Source organism: Chrysemys picta, chromosome 8, assembly GCF_011386835.1.
Source record: "Chrysemys picta bellii isolate R12L10 chromosome 8, ASM1138683v2, whole genome shotgun sequence".
NCBI lineage: Eukaryota > Metazoa > Chordata > Testudines > Emydidae > Chrysemys > Chrysemys picta.
In genome coordinates, this window is record NC_088798.1 from 102,642,034 (window position 1) to 102,658,071 (window position 16,038).

Below are 16,038 nucleotides of genomic sequence, written 5' to 3' on the forward strand. Positions count from 1 at the left end.
TCTAGCAGAATACAAACAGGAACACAAGTGAACTTTTTTATTAACCCCCTCCCCCAACATTTTCTATAGTAAAAGTCCAAAACACAACTACTTACCGGACCTAAAATTTAGGATCAGGAATATTTTAGAAAATTTTGGTAAGGATTAGGCATCTCTTTTATTATACTCTAGTTCAGCGTTAAGTATTAATTTTCCAGTGCTTATTTTTGTAAAGCATGATTGCACTTTTTAAATTTTAAGTTTAGGTACTAGGAATAAGTGCCTCAAAGGCTCTCAATTTCAACTCCAGTGCGGATGGTGATGTTGATTTTTTTTTTTAAGTTGGAAATTGTTATTTCCAGAGTTTAAAAATGTCAAACACTCAAAGCAGCTTTGCAAAGTCTCACTAAAGGGGGACACTGACAGTTTGAGGACAAAATTTAGGCTTTGAAAATGATTTTAAAGTCATGAAATAAAAAGAAAAACAGTTTATGGAGCATATAGCTGATCCATGAGAATCAGGAAGTAAAACAGTCTATCTTCATTGTCCATGCTCAGAGAAATGCAATAAGTAAATAGGTGACACTTGGGGAAAATAAAGAGATGTTCTTTTTCTGAGGCAGAATGGTCCATTGGGTTTAAATCCAAACTGTCACTGAGCTACTTCATGACCTGGGCAACTTCACCTCTCTGTGCCTATCTTCCCCTCCCACACTGCCCAAGGGGGCCCTGATCGCAGTTGGAGTCATTAGGCCATATTGTAATGTAAATAGTGATAATGTTGATGGTAGATCTTTTCCATCTCTGAGTACCATGAACAGGCAACGTAAGTTTGTCAAAAAAGTCTGGTTGTGCCAAACTAACTGATTTCAATAGGTGACAAGCTTAGAGGATAAGAAAAGTGGGCTGAACAAAGTATTTCACTTTAGCATGGTAGTCAATATGACGCCATATGACATTCCCAAGAGGAAATTAGAGAAATGAAAATGAGCTGGAACTGTTATAAACTAGATGCACTGGGGCTTTAAAAAAAAATGGAGGTAGAGTAATTAATGGTTAAGCATTATGTTGGGAAGAGGTGTTGAGTGAGATGCGGTCAGTCTGCCCTGTGTCTAATACCATTTGGAAATTTCATTACTAACTTGGAAGACTGTATAGAGACTGCACTAGTTGTACCTACAGTTGGGCCGGCTTGGCTTGGCTATACAGATTTTAAGGAGGTCAGACTAGATGATTATAATGGTCCCTTCTGGCCTTAAAATCTATGAATGGTCCAAACCTGAGCTAGATGACAACTAGTTTAATGTACCTTGAACTCAACAAGCCAGGTATAGCAATTCAGGGTGCTGTTCTGGATATCACCTTTTAAAAAAAGAAAAGTTTGGAGAATTTCAGAGTACTGTACAGAACAAAAGTGCTAAGGGGGTTGTGTAGAGCCCCCATGCTGACAAGGAAGGTGCCAGAGAGGCACTGTGTGTGGGGCTAGACCCAACCCTGCTGGCCCTGTTAATCATGTATGGTAGGGAGGAGGCCTTTGAAAAGTAGGAAACTGCAGTCAGGGGAGAGATCACCCCAAGCAGGAAACTGCTGAAGCAATTGCTGATGCCACAGGGAGAAAGGCCCATCAGATCTCCACCCAGACCATTCGGGGAGTGCAGTGAACGCCCAGGGTAAGCCTGACAGAGTGAGTGTGATTCAGAGCCCAGCCAGAGAGACATCTCAAAAACCACTGCACAGATGCTGTACTGTTGGTCTTTATCCCCTTTGAGGGACCCCAGCAAGAAGTTATTCTTGGGTGTGCTGGGGCATTTATCTTTCCTTTTGATCCCCCAGCAGAAGGGACTTAAGAAGACCTGCAAAGGACAAGGCCCCTTTGCAAGAAGTAAAACTGAGGCCTGTCCATGAACCACCCAGAGCAAACAACTTGGTGTGGCCAGGGTCTCCCACCATCTGGAAGAAAAACCTAAGGAGGCTCTTGTGTCAGTTTAGGCTTATGAGGCATTTTTACTCTAAAAGGAAAAGAAAAGACAACCGAGAAGAGACCCAGGGCCAAATTCAGACCAGAGTTAAATGAGTTCAATGCCACCAGGTCTAAAGTAGACACAATAGTGAATAGGTTTGGACAGAATAACTGTTGCCAACCATCAAACTGAAACCAAATTTGAACTAGAACTCTGAGGGTCAAGAAAGTTTGCTTATTTCATTGCTTCAGGTCCTTATACTCCCTGGTTCAAGCTGTGACCAGAAGTGCCTGGATACTATGAAAAAAAGCTGTTCTTGGAGTATTTATGGTCTGACCAGGAAAGCAGCAGAAGCATTTTGAGAAAACCAAGATTTCTGACTCCATTTTTCAGATTGAAGAGATTCAGATATTGACCCACATACTTGGTTATGATACAGTTCAAACTCCAAAGGAGACTTGTATTTAGGGTGACTAGATAGCAAGCAGGGAGAGAGGGGGTAATATAGGCACCTATATCAGACAAAGCCACAAATATTGGGACTGTCCCTATAAAATTGGGACATTCAGTCATCCTACTTGTATGTCTCTATGAACAACTGTCTATAAATACAAAAAAGGATGATCTAGAGAAGACAGGGACAAAACATTCCCCTTAGTTAACATGGGCAGAGCAAGTACTAATGGGTGTAAACTACAGAAGGGAAAATTTAGGCTAAATATTAGGAAACATTTAAGAGGAGCGGTTAGGTAATAGAACAAACTGCTAAGGGTGGTTTTATAGTCACTGTCACGGGTGATACTCAAGGCTAGACTTGACACACTTATCTGGGATCACTTAGGGATAATGAAAGTGCTCTTTCTCTGATACAAGGGTGGATTAGATTACTAAACAGGGGTCCCTTCCAACTCAAATACTCCTGTGATTTTAGCTGGGTTATGAAGTAATAAAACTCTGTTAATTACAGATTTTAGACTGTTAGTCATTTATCCCCATAAATTATTTACACATTTCCAAGAATTCACATTCTGTAACCAGATTTGTCCTCATATGTGGCATACATTTCTGTATTTTCTGATTTAATAACAATTCAGCTAAATATCACTGCCAGATTTAAAGGGCATGAAGCATCCTCAATCATCATGCTCCACTCCCCTTGGCTTTAGTGGGATCTCTGCCACTATAGAACAATATACATGAAGAAAGGAAGGACAGATTGGAGAAGAGGATAGAAATAGTGGGGAAGTCAGGAGGAACACAAAGAAAGCATCTTTTACCTCAAAATGCAAACATTGAGAGACCAAAATGGCCATCATAGATTTATGTACCATATTATTTAGCCTGGGCTTGACTCATAGTAGCCTGCCTCTCTCCCCTATTCTTCAACTCATTCCTCCTATCAAAAGCCTAAGGGTGTTAATTCTTTCTAATATATATGAATATTGTTAGAGCCCATATGTAGGCAGTCTGACCTTACAGTTAGAGCCCAAAGTAGCACTGGGATCAGCATAGCCAGAGTCAGAAGCCAACCCAAGAGTCAAATCAGACTCAGAGTCACACCAAGGGTCAAGCTGGAGTCAATAACCAGAACTAGAGCAAGGCAGTAGGCACCTGATCTCCAAGATCTGGTCAGTAGTGAGTCTAAACAACTAATGAATTTCTAACCAAGGGGAACAGGGGGAACAGGAAGCTTTATGCTAAGAGGTGACCAATCAGCAGTCTCCTGCTAGTCAGCTGACCCTGCTAAGTCAAACAGGGTGTAGCCCTGTTTGCTGGCTATTAGCTGTAGTTTCCCTGTATGGCCTTGCAGCATGGGAACGCAGCAGGAGAGGCTCTCACTTTGTGGGTTTGGCTTTGAGACCAGTGGCACTGACAAATATTTACAAATGAATGTGGGTGCTCAGCTCATCTGAGGAAAAACCAACCCTCAGGTATCTCCTGCTTAAGCCTTCAGAAACAGATGCACCCAAAATCAAAGGTTACACTTTTGAGCTAGTTGGCCAAAGGGTCTGATTCCAATTTCACTTACAGCAGGTATAAATCAGGAGTCATTCCAGTGAGATCAATGAAGTTATGCTAATACAAAACCAGTGTAAGTAATATGCTCCCTGGGACTTGCTCCCTGCCCCTATAAGGGTAAGAAGGAAGGCCACATTCTGAATTCCTAACTCAAGCATGATTCCCATTGACTTCATTGCAAGTCATGCCTGAGGAAGCAGCTCCGAAATGGCCTCAACATTTTCCCCTAGCACCATGTTGGAGTTCTGCAGAAAATGAGCAGCTAACTTAGCACTCTTAACAGTACAACTTTTCTCAGGGTCTGGATGCACTGGGCCAACAAGCTCAAAGAAGGAAAAGCACGTTTGTGGCTGGTGTTTCTCTTGGGCCAGTAATGCATGCGTTAAATGGTACTTTCCTGGGACTTGTTTTAGGGGATAATACGTATTTAATGATACATAATGCCACTTTATAGCAGAACCAATAATAATTTACAAGGAAAAGTTAGCCAGCATTCATCACCCCTTCATTAAACAGCTGTTTTTGAAAAACTAAAGGCTGTGTGCGTTATGAAAAAGTGCATAGTATTAAGTCTGTTTTCATAACCAATAGTTGTCTGGGAACAAGAATATAGTAACTAGACTTTTAATCAATGGCAGCTTTGTAACAGAAGCTTCATAATGAGAATTCCATGCACTCTGCTATAATGATGGTGGGGGAACCAATTTGCTAACCTATACATTCAATTTTTAGCATTTTTTTCAAACACTAAGATTTTTAAGTTCTTATTGAAAGCATTTACTCTTTGGGTCTAATTTCTATGGAGCATCATAAGGTAATACACTGTGCTTCTAATAGTAATAGCAGCTGCAAATAAGTTAGTGGGGAAGGGCAGAAAAAAAAATACAATGGGTGAAACTTTTGGGAAGTTTGAGTGGAACTTGGTAGAATATCTTTTACTTTGATTGGATTTTCTCAGCTGTGGTCCTTCCCAGTTAGGGTTGAGGTGTGTTGACACAGCAACATGGATATTTGTATCCCTGCTCCCCATGCTATATACGTTCTGAAATAAATCGAGTTCCCAGGGCTGTCTACTGAGTACATTTCATGAGTATGAATTCACAGGAAAATAAATAAAAGACAGGAGCTGTAGAGGTAAAAATCCTAAGGCCATCTTGGGCCTGGGCTACACTGGGGGAAGGGCGGATTTCGATTTTTTGTGATGAAAGATGTTTGGAGGCAAGCCAACAAGATGGAGTCTGGGGGAGGACAAACAAACAGAAAGATCTGATTGGGTCAGAAAGGGAGTTAAGGATGGGAAGCTGGTGAGGGAGGCATTACCTATGACAAGCACAAATGGTTTAAAGCGGGGTGGGCAAATTACAGCCCGCGAGCCACATCCGGCACACGGGATCGTTCTGCCTGGCCCCTAAGCTCCTGGCCCGGGGGGTGCACCCCTGGCCCCTCCCTCGCTGTCCCCCCCTCCTCCACAGCCTCAGCTCGCTCCGCGGCCAGCACAATGCTCTGGGCCGCAGGGCTGTGAGCTCCGGGGGCAGCGCAGCTGCAGAGCCCAGCCTGACCCGGTCTCTGTGCTGCGTGGTGGTGGCATGGCCCAGCTCTAGCACTGCCAGCCACCAGTGCTCCAGGCAGCACGGTAAGGGGGCACGGAGCAGGGGGGGTTGGATAGAGCGCAGGGGAGTTCAGGGTGATGAGCAGGGGACGGGGTGTGGATAGGGGTTGGGGCAGAATAGGGGGTTGAATGGGGGCAGGGGTCCCGGAGGGGCAGTCAGGAAGAAGGGGGGGTTTGGATGGGGTGGTGGGGGGGCAGTCAGGGGACAAGGAGAAGGGGTGGTTGGATGGGGCAGGGGTGCTGGGGGGGCAGTCAGGAATGAGAGGAGGGGTTGGATGGGATGGCAGGAGGAGTAAGCGGAGTCGATGGGGGAGCCATGGCGGTCGACTCGCCGCCTTGAGGACGGCCAGGTAAGTTGAACTAAGATACTTCAACTTCAGCTACGCCAATAGCATAGCTGAAGTTGCATATAAATTAAATTAATGGAGATATCCCATCTCCTAGAACTGGAAGGGACCTTGAAAGGTCATCGAGTCGAGTCCAGCCCCCTGCCTTCACTAGCAGGACCAAGTACTGTTTTTGCCCCAGATCCCTAAGTGGCCCCCTCAAGGATTGAACTCACAACCCTGGGTTTAGCAGGCCAATGCTCAAACCACTGAGCTATCCCCCCAGTTATTTGGAGCAAAACTCTGGACTCACAGAAGCTACATCTATGGGTTTTTCTTTTAATTATTGCTCATAAATTTCTAGTGACCTTCAATATCAAGTTGCAACTTGTTCCATATTATATACGCAAATATCATGGCTCCATTATCTCCCCTTCTACATTCAAGGCAGACATCCATGATGCCTAAGTGATATGTTCCAAATTTAAAGAAAATCAGACTCAGAACAGAGCAGTAGTCCTTGAAGCTGGTACATTCTACATTGTAGCTACTGTGCCATGATTTTTGTAAAATAGAGACTGGAAATGAAATACCTCATCCACACATACCACCAAAAAGCCACAAGTGATCAGAGAACTGAACTCAACCAGTACCTGAAAGCTGTCACAGGAAATATTAGATACATGAAGATGTTACTGGACAGACTGCTTATATAGACTGGCACTAAGGGCAATTAAAAACCTACACTTGGCCGGTGCCAGCTGATTTGGGCTCGCAGGGCTCGGGCTAAGAAGCTGTTTAATTGTGGTGTAGATGGTCAGGCTTGAGCTGCAGCCTGAGTTTTGGGACCATAACCTCCCAGGGTCCTAGAGTCTGGGCTCCAGACCAAGCCCAAATGTCTACACCACATTTAAACAGGCCCTTGGCCTTAGCCCCCTGAATCCAAGTCAGCTGGCATGGGCCAGCCATGGGTTTTTAATTGCAGGACAGACAGATCCTAAGTGTCCAATCAGCCAGTCTTTGAGGGGTGTTAAGCAGTGTACCTTATGGGCAAGTTATTTCATTTCCCAGTTTCTTGCACTTTCCTCTGAAGCTTGCGCTGGTATGGAAAGTCCTATGTTCCTATCAACTTTCAGCACAAGTGTCACAGCATGAAGGGGAAAACATACAGAAACATGAGGAGAGAGATAATAAGAAAACATATTGATTCAATGCACTGGTGCCATGTGCCTTAACATTTTTACTGCTCTTACTGTACAGAAAGATAGGGATGAATACGTTCCGGCAGCATGTGAGCATGTCTGGCATGTGCATGATAAGATCTAATTGTAGTATTCATCTAAATGCCAATTAATTGTGAAAATGAGAGAAATACCATCATCTTCTTGGGTGTTTCCCTGATTCTGCTATCTTCTGACATGGGCTGCTCCCTGGAGGCACAGCAAATTGGATAGTGGGAATAAGTGGCTCCCTAGTAGATCCAGGAGACCTTTTTCTCATTTGCTATCCAACTTTGTGCTCTTCAGAGCTGTTCCTGCACCTGCCACCTTCCCCCCATGGCCTGCCACCTGATAGGGGACATGTCAAAGGAGGGTGGGGGAGGAGCAGAGTGTTACTATGCTGATTCTCCATTGGCATACTTTAGAGCAGCCTAAGGGCTGCTCTCACTTGATATCAGAGCCAGGCAGGGCCAGCTCCAGGCACCAGCCGACCAAGCATGTGCTTGGGGCGGCGCCTGGAGGGGGGCGGCGCGGCGGGGCGCTCTGGCCCGAGAGCGGGGCTGCGACTGGGCTCGCCGCCCTCCCCGTGGCGCTCCGGCCGCCGGGGAGAGCGGAGCCGCAGCGGGCTCGCCGCCCTCCCCCAGCGCTCCAGTCGGGGAGAGCGGGGCCCCAGCCGGGCTCGCCGCTCTCCCCCCGGCGCTCAGGTGGGGGGGCGGCGGGGGGCTTTTTTGCCTAGGGTGGCAAAAAAGCCAGAGCCGGCCCTGGAGCCAGGGCTGGCACAAACTGGCTCTCAGATTCAGGGAGCCATAACTGGCTCCATAATTGGCTCCCCACTCTCCACGAAGCAGGCCTCGATCACACAAGGAAATCTATCTGGCCCACAGTCTCTGCTTCCTAGGTAACTTTAACTGCCCTTCCCCTTTCCTTAACTTCTCAATGCCACCCTAATGCTGGGACCTGCTAGGACGGCCAGGGTGAGTGGTTGTTTCACGGCAGAAATTCAAAAGGAAAGCAGAGATTGTAGCTCCACTGGAAACCCATTGTCTGGCACACCTCACAGCCTTGTTCCTCAGCTCACTAGCACTGGCTCACTGGCTAGAGGCCCTTTCTACCCCCTCATTCTAGCTTGCTGCTTGTTCTGCTAGTCTTCTGAATTTTCCTGCCCTAGAATTCCCCATTGTGTGCTGTGTGTTCACCCAGTCTCCTGACCCCCTTCATCATTTAAACATCTGTAAATTAACCAAGCCCTCAAACACACATGAGCGTGTGCCCATTCTGCACTTCCACTTACTCCGATCAACTCCTCATCTAAGACCTCAAAATATTCTGACTTCTAGGAAACAGACGACTTTCAAAAATATCTGTTTTGAACTACTGATAATGCCTTTAATGCCCATATATAAATTAATGGTGTAGCCTCATCTGGATACTATGTGTAGTACTGGGGTCACCTGCATCTCAAAATTATGCAGACCTAAGAGGAGGTTCAGAGAAGAGTGACAGGAATGATCAAGGTCTGAAAAGATTCTCATATGAAGAGAGATTGAAAAGATTGGTATTGTTCCCCTTAGAAAAGAGTTGAAGAAGAAGGGACATGTTAAATGTATATAAAGTGGTCTAAAGAAGGTAGATTGTCGTCTCATAACATAAATGGGGACTTTCAATGAGATTACAAAAAGTAGAAAATTCAAAACTGATGAAAGGGAACACTTTTTCACACACCATGTAATTCGACTATGGCACTCATTGCTACAGGATGTCACTGAGGCCAAGAACTTAGCAAGATTCAAAGCGGGACTGGACATTGATATGGTTATCAAGAATATCCAGAATGATAGTAAACAACACATTTTTGGAAGGGATAATAAACCTTGTGCTTCAGGGCTAAAAGCAGCTATGGCTCTAAGAGATCAGGAGAAGGCCTAATGTGAGGGACAGATTATTCCACATCTGCTTACTGTCAGGCTCTTACACCTTCCTCTGAAGCTCCTGGCCAGTGTGGGAGACAGGATACTGGGCTAAGTAGCTTTTGGATCTGATCCAGTGTTGCAATTCCTATGTGTCTGTGATAGGACATAAGAATAGTAGGAGAAAATATTTTGAGTAGGAAACAAATAGTAAATTCAATTCATGGCAAAGTGAAGTTGAAAGGTGTTGGCAATGCCTGGATTAGATGAGAAGTGTAGTAAAAACTGTTTGAAGAAGATATTTCAAAGATTGCCAAAATAGTAGATTCTTGAAGAAAAAATTCTAAGGTCAGAGATAAGGGTGCGTTTTATTTTGGGCAGTAAGTGGGATCGTGGATGGGCACAGTTTTGCCTTGGGAGGGAATGTGGATGTGTTGTGTTAGATGCTACTATTTCCTTAACTAAAGAATTCCTAGCTTTGTAATAGTTGTGCTGATGGAAAGTGCTTTACTGTTAGTTAACAAAGTTTTGAATATGTGAAGCCATTTATCTAGTCCTGTACTGATTTTACTGGCACTGTTGTTTGGTAACTTCTAAGGGCTCATCTACACTACAAGTGCTACAGCAGCACAGACACAGCGCTGCAGCTATGCTGAATAGCACCTGCTTCCTACATGGATGGAAGGGTTTTTTCCACTGATGTAGGTAATCCACCTCTCCAAGAGGTGGTAGCTAGCTCAACGGAAGAATTCTTCTGTCAACCTAGCACTGTGGGTTAGGTCGACCTAACTACATTTCACAGTCGTGAGGAAAATAGGTAGGTCAATCTAATTTAAGTGTAGACAAGGCCTTAATTATACTAAGGATTCTCTTTCTCACTAACAGACCCTTCATCCAACTTGCCCTGCATAACAAAACAGACAGCTGGAAATTAGGGCCTGATCCAGAGCCCACTGAAGTCAGTGGGTGTCTTTCCATTGAGTTCAATGTGATTTGGACCATGCCTTTACCAATCGTAACAGGAGGTTACCTACAGCAGTGTAAGCCTACCTCAGGTGTTTTAATATGGTTGTTTCAGTGGAAGAAAAATCTGTCTGCTGGTACTAATTGTAACAATCCTCTAGAATACACATTTCAGTCAGAGTCCTTGTTCTCATGCTCCCACCTAAATCTAGTCAGATCCTGTCTCTGTCAAATATTTACTGGGATTTTCTTAAGGTTTGGCATTAGATATGCTCAACTGTACCATCTGCTGCCGTTTCTTTAGGTTTTGTTTCCCCTACAACAGCTTGTGATCTTGTTCTTTTATCAGCTCATTCAGCAGAGAAGGGAAAATGAATCACTGATGTTATTTAACAGAACCATTAGTTTTCTCAGACTGGCAACCCCGGGTGTTGCCAAGCCCACTAACAACAGTAAGCATGTTTTGGCTTCTTTGTGTCTGTAATTGCCTATTTGGATCTATATATTGCATGTTGCTTTTTTTTGGTGCTTTTCCGGGGTATGGCTTTTTTGTTTGTTTGTTTGTTTGGGGGGGTTAATTTCCTGCCAGAGAGTGAGATTGGCGCTCGGTTGCGCAATCTATCTTCTCTGTGCATTATTACACTGCTAAAAAAAGCTTAAAAGGCTGCTTGCAGTTGATTTTTTTCCTTTCGCTTTCGGTTTACATCTTCTGCGTGTGCGTGTTTGCTGGGCTGCTGGCTGCCTGCCCCCAGCACATTTCCCAGACCTGAAGAAGAGCACTGTGTAAGCACCAAAGCATGTCTCTCTCATCAACAAAATTTAGTCCACTAAAACCAACTTACTTAAACTGACTGAAAGCTGGAAATCCCATGCTGGCCTGAGAGGATGTTTTTAACTCACCCCCTCATGTCCAAGTAACGCAGGTCATATGGGACCATCTTCTTTCCTAGAGCCTTTTCTCAGACCATTGCATCAATTGAAGTAGTTTCAACTTTTACTCTGTTTCCTTGATTTGTAGGTTCACACTAAACCAGGGGTAGGCAACCTATGGCACATGTGCCAAAGGCGGCACGCGAGCTGATTTTCAGTGGCACTCACACTGTCCGGGTCCTGGCCACCGGTCTGGGGGGTTCTGCATTTTAATTTAATTTTAAATGAAGCTTCTTAAACATTTTAAAAACCTTATTTACTTTGCATACAACAATAGTTTAGTTGTATATTATAGACTTATAGAAAGAGACCTTCTAAAAACATTAAAATGTATTACTGGCACGCAAAATCTTAAATTAGAGTGAATAAATCAAGACTCGGCACACCACTTCTGAAAGGTTGCCAGCCCCTGCACTAAACCATTAACATTACATTAACACAGTTTTAATGACAAGGGTTTCTTGTGTTCTTTTTAATTGTGTCTGTAGCTTGAATAAAACCAAACCACTAAAAGTGTGCAGGACCAGAGATTTAAAAAAAAAAGTTTAAAGTATAATATTTACTTTGCAGAACAAAATTATGTTGTCTGGTACATTTCTGTCTAAGTGTGATTATGGGCAGACATTTAAGGCAGATCAGATAAATCCATATTTATGGACTGTTACAAAAGCGAGATTGGATTTGATGGTTTGCAATCAGTAACCTGTACCTTAGTGGTCAGTGCATAGTAGGGCCTGATCCTGAACACTCTCAGTTCCCTTTGACTTTAGCAGGACCCGAGGCCTGGGTTCTTAGAGACGTTTATCAATTGAGAATACAGGTGCTGCACATGTTCAGGTCTCCTGCTGCCACTAATGTGGTTAGCTGCAAGTCTAGTCTCAGCTACTTACAGAGTAGAAAGGGCCCTGTCCAGATGAAGGTGAAAATCATGCTAGCCTCGATCATCTTTTAATGCATTTGTTGGTAATTTGGTTTGCATGAGTAGTGACTTTGTCCGGGGAGCCTGTGCTAGGTGATATGTTGTATCAGGGCTCCAACTCTGTTCTCAAGGGAAAAAATCTCCATCCATGCTCATTAGGGAAAAGGTATCCAACGCAGGAACCTATCTCAGGCTCCAGTTATATCATTGGAACAGGGCTGGATCACATCACGTTTACACAGATGAAGGTGTGTATTGAACATAAGGATGGAAATGGCCAATATGAGCAACTTCAACTTATTTTCCTGCTCCAAAATGTGATGAAATGTAAACTCTTCTAGCATGTAAAATCAAGTAAAATGAATGCATGCCATTTTCACTGTAAAGTATTATAAATGCCACATGTTCCTGGTAGATGTTGGGAAACATTCTAATTAGGAACAAAGCTGCTTCTCCCTCGTGTATTTTCTGTTGGGTTGTTGTTGTTGTTGTGTGTTGCTCATTGTTAATAAAGGACAAAAAGGATAGCTTCGGAATCAAGATGAGATCTGCTCCCAAAGCCATCGTCCTGTCTGCGACACTGGTAACCAAATGAGAAGGTTATATGAATGCAAGAGAGGGATGAGCGACAGGAGCCCAAGAACAGTTAAGAAACAAAGATCTGCTTGTCCTGCCAATACTCCTACTAAGAAAAAATGAAGGGAGTGGAAAAGCAGACCAGAGATGATGTAGAGGCTGGCCTGTCTCTTAACAGAATGTTTTGCAGAGTTTTCCACAAGGCGTTGTTCGTTTTATAAACTGAGTCAAAGTAGAGGAAATCCCAGCTAGGAGTATGACTTAGTGGGCTCTGAGAAAAGAAGGGGCTACCATCTACTATGATGCCACGTTTTGTTTTTTAAAAAACGTTGAGTTGTGTATCAGTCATGTTGCTTACAGGTTGCCTCAAAGACGGGTACACAAACTAGGGAAACAGGAGGTGAGGCCTTGTCTACACTACAGACTAAAACCTGTTGCTGGCAAGGGGTTAGAGCAGTGTTTCTCAAACTGGGGTCGCCGCTTGTGTAGGGAAAGCCCCTGGCAGGCCGGGCCGGTTTGTTTACCTGCCCTGTCCGAAAGTCTGGCCGATCGCGGCTCCCACTGGCCGCGGTTCGCTGCTCCAGGCCAATGCTCAGGTGGCCACCGCTTCCAGCAGCTCCCATTGGCCTGCAGCGGCAAACCGCAGCCAGTGGGAGCCGCGATCGGCTGGTCCTGAGGATGGAGCAGGTAAGCAAACCGGCCTGGCCCGCCAGGGGCTTTCCCTACACAAGCGGCAACCCCAATTTGAGAAACACTGGGTTAAAGCTTAGCGGGAACTGTGCTGAATGTGGCAGGTCTTTGTCTGCACTCAGAGCAGAACGGTGTTCAGCACTAGTTCAGTTGCAACCACTGTGAACCGTCCTCAGCAATGGTTCTGTTCTGTAGCATAGACCAGTGGTCTCCAAACTTTTTTGATCGTGCACCCCTATCAGTAAAAAATTTTGAGCACGCACCCCCGCCATGCTGGCTCTACCAGCCCGCCCGAACCGCTGAAGAAAAAGAAAAAAATGCTCCTCCTGCCATGCACCCCCAAGGTTCTTCTTGCGCACCCCCTGGGGTGCGCACACCCCACTTTGGAGATCACTGGCATAGACAAGCCTTTATCGAGGGACATGGAGAAGCCACTTCACCTCTTCATGGCTCAGTTACCGCCTCTGTTAAAGAATGGGGATCATGAGGCTTACTCACCCTTGATCAGGGCCGGCTCTAGGTTTTTTTGCTGCCCCAAGCAAAAAAAATTGTGGCTGCCTCCCCCACCCCCGCACCCTCCTGCCGCCCCAGCCCTGGATTACTGGTAACTCACTCCCACGGCAGGTCATTCAGCAGGAATTTTAGGTGTGCACAGAACACAGATAGGATTGGTTCCAATATGGTTACAGAACTGCAGTAAAGTGGAACAATTTTCAGCTTGTGTGATTGGAGGATATCTGGATGCATATTATAAGACTGTCCTACATAAATGAGGAAAAGTTGAGGTGCCTTTATTATTCTTTTGTTCCATTCTTTGTTTCTATGGGGAATTTGCCAATGCGATATCACTGTCTTCCTTTTAAACAAATAAAACTAAAACTTAAAAATAATAATAATAATAATAATAAAGCAATGACTGTTGAAAATAGCAATTCCAGTCCTAATAACCACTGGGAAGCATTTCTTGCTCAATTTATTCTACCTTTTCCTACAGCAAGTTACAGTGGATCAGTATATTTGATTTGGGAGAAATGAAGTAACAGCCGCCCAAATTGAGCTTGAGCACTCCTGAATTTTGAGGGTGTTCAAATCTGGAAGGCAGGTGCTAGATTCCCTTTCTGAATATTAGCTAAATCTGGAAAGGAAAAGTCAATTTCTGCTTCCATGGCTCAGAAGTGTAAATCTTCCTATGTGCCTGGTACTGTATCTAAAGCTGCCCAGTCTAGTAGAGCCTCCCCTCCCTTACTTTTCATTTTAAATTCTAGTGGGATCCACGTACCTGCCTTGCTAGGCTTCAGATAGAGAGGTGCAATGTCCATTTAGTCCCCCCAATTCTTTCTTTGGGGGAGAGCCCAGGGCTGGGGCAGCAGGAGGTGCGGGTGGGGGCCAGAGCTGGGGCAGCAGGGAGTGCGGGAGCAGGGGGGGCGGGAGAAGAGCCCAGGGCTGGGGCGGCAGGAGGTACGGGTGGGGGCCAGAGCTGGGGTGGCAGGGAGTGCGGGTGCAGGGCGGGGGGAACAAGAGCCCAGGGCTGGGGTGGCAGGAGATGCGGGTGGGGGGGAGAGCCCAGGGCTGGGGCGGCAGGAGGTGCAGGGGCGGGAGAAGAGCCCAGGGCTGGGGCGGCAGGAGGTGCAGGGGCGGGAGAAGAGCCCAGGGCTGGGGCGGCAGGAGGTGCAGGGGCGGGAGAAGAGCCCAGGGCTGGGGTGGCAGGAGGTGCGGGGCGGGAGAAGAGCCCAGGGCTGGGGCGGCAGGAGGTGCGGGGGGGGGGGGGGGAAGAGCCCAGGGCTGGGGTGGCAGGAGGTGCGGGGCAGGAGAAGAGCCCAGGGCTCGGGTGGCAGGAGGTGCGGGGGGGGGGGCGAAGAGCCCAGGGCTGGGGTGGCAGGAGATGCGGGTGGGGGGACAGCCCAGGGCTGGGGTGGCAGGAGGTGCAGGCGGGGGAGAAGAGCCCAGGGCTGGGGTGGCAGGAGGTGCGGGTTGGGGGACAGCCCAGGGCTGGGGCGGCAGGAGGTGCAGGTGGGGGGGTGGCAAAGAGCCCAGGGCTGGGGCAGCAGGAGATGCGGGTTGGGGGAGAACCCAGGGCTGGGGCAGCAGGGGGGTGCAGGTGGGGGCCAGAGCTGGGGCAGCAGGGAGTGTGGACGGGGCAGAGTCCAGGGGTGCAGGGGGAGCCCAGGGCTGAGGTGGGGGAGGCGGCAAAAAGCTAGAGCTGGCTCTGTTCCTACCATTTCCAGCAAGCTGTAGCATGAGGTTTCAGTTCTACACTCCTTCCCCCTATCTTTCCTGTTAATTGTGGCCGAGTGAATGCTGGGAAATGTAGTTCTTTCCCTGCTCCAGGGCTGGCTCTATAAGCAGGGAGCTAACCAAGGAACTACAACTCCCAGGGCTCCCAGTTGGTTCTCAGCTCTCATGCTGGATTCTTGCGCCCCTGCAAATTTGCCACCCCAAGCACCTGCTTGCTTTGCTGGTGCCTAGAGCCGGCCCTGCCCTTGATCTTTGGTTGAAGAGTGCTAAGTATTACTACTCAGTGGTGGTGGGGAGCCTAAGGAAGTTGGGTGCCCCAAATCCAGGGAAATTCCCTGAACTCTCTCAAGCTCCTTTGAAAATGCCAAAGTAACTTGTAAGGAAACTAGTTCTGGGAATGTTAATCCTGGATTTGCCAGAGACTTAAAGGATTCGGGGGATTCCGGATATGTGTGAATCACTTCACCACTCATGAGCAATGCAACCCATCCTGATAAAACCTTTATAACAAAACCACACCATGTATTGCATCATTAAAAATATGTGTTGCCCACTTATTTTTTTTACCCCCTGTTACTTGAGAGACCCGTCCCCTTCCAATTTTGTACTACCCTGTTGATGGCTGGCACAGAGTGGCTGGCACTCTGAGGGGTGTTGGGCCTGTGTCTTATTAGCTACCTCCTAGCTAAAACTTATCAGCGAGG

The 16,038-nt window shown here is 46.3% G+C and overlaps 1 protein-coding gene across 2 annotated transcripts in view; it reads right to left on the reverse strand.

Annotated features, from left to right (window-relative positions):
* Positions 1 to 15,352, reverse strand: part of GFPT2 (glutamine-fructose-6-phosphate transaminase 2) — a 42,736-nt gene extending 27,384 nt beyond the window's left edge. Inside the window, exon 1 of one of the 2 annotated variants that reach the window (XM_065555086.1) lies at positions 15,316 to 15,352. In XM_065555086.1, the coding sequence (XP_065411158.1) occupies positions 15,316 to 15,337 (22 nt within the window). In that variant the 5' untranslated portion in view covers positions 15,338 to 15,352. Of the gene's footprint in view, positions 1 to 3,412; positions 3,607 to 15,315 lie in introns of those variants that run through there. The other variant, XM_065555087.1, reaches the window with a different exon arrangement.
* Between the last annotated feature and the right edge of the window lie 686 nt (positions 15,353 to 16,038).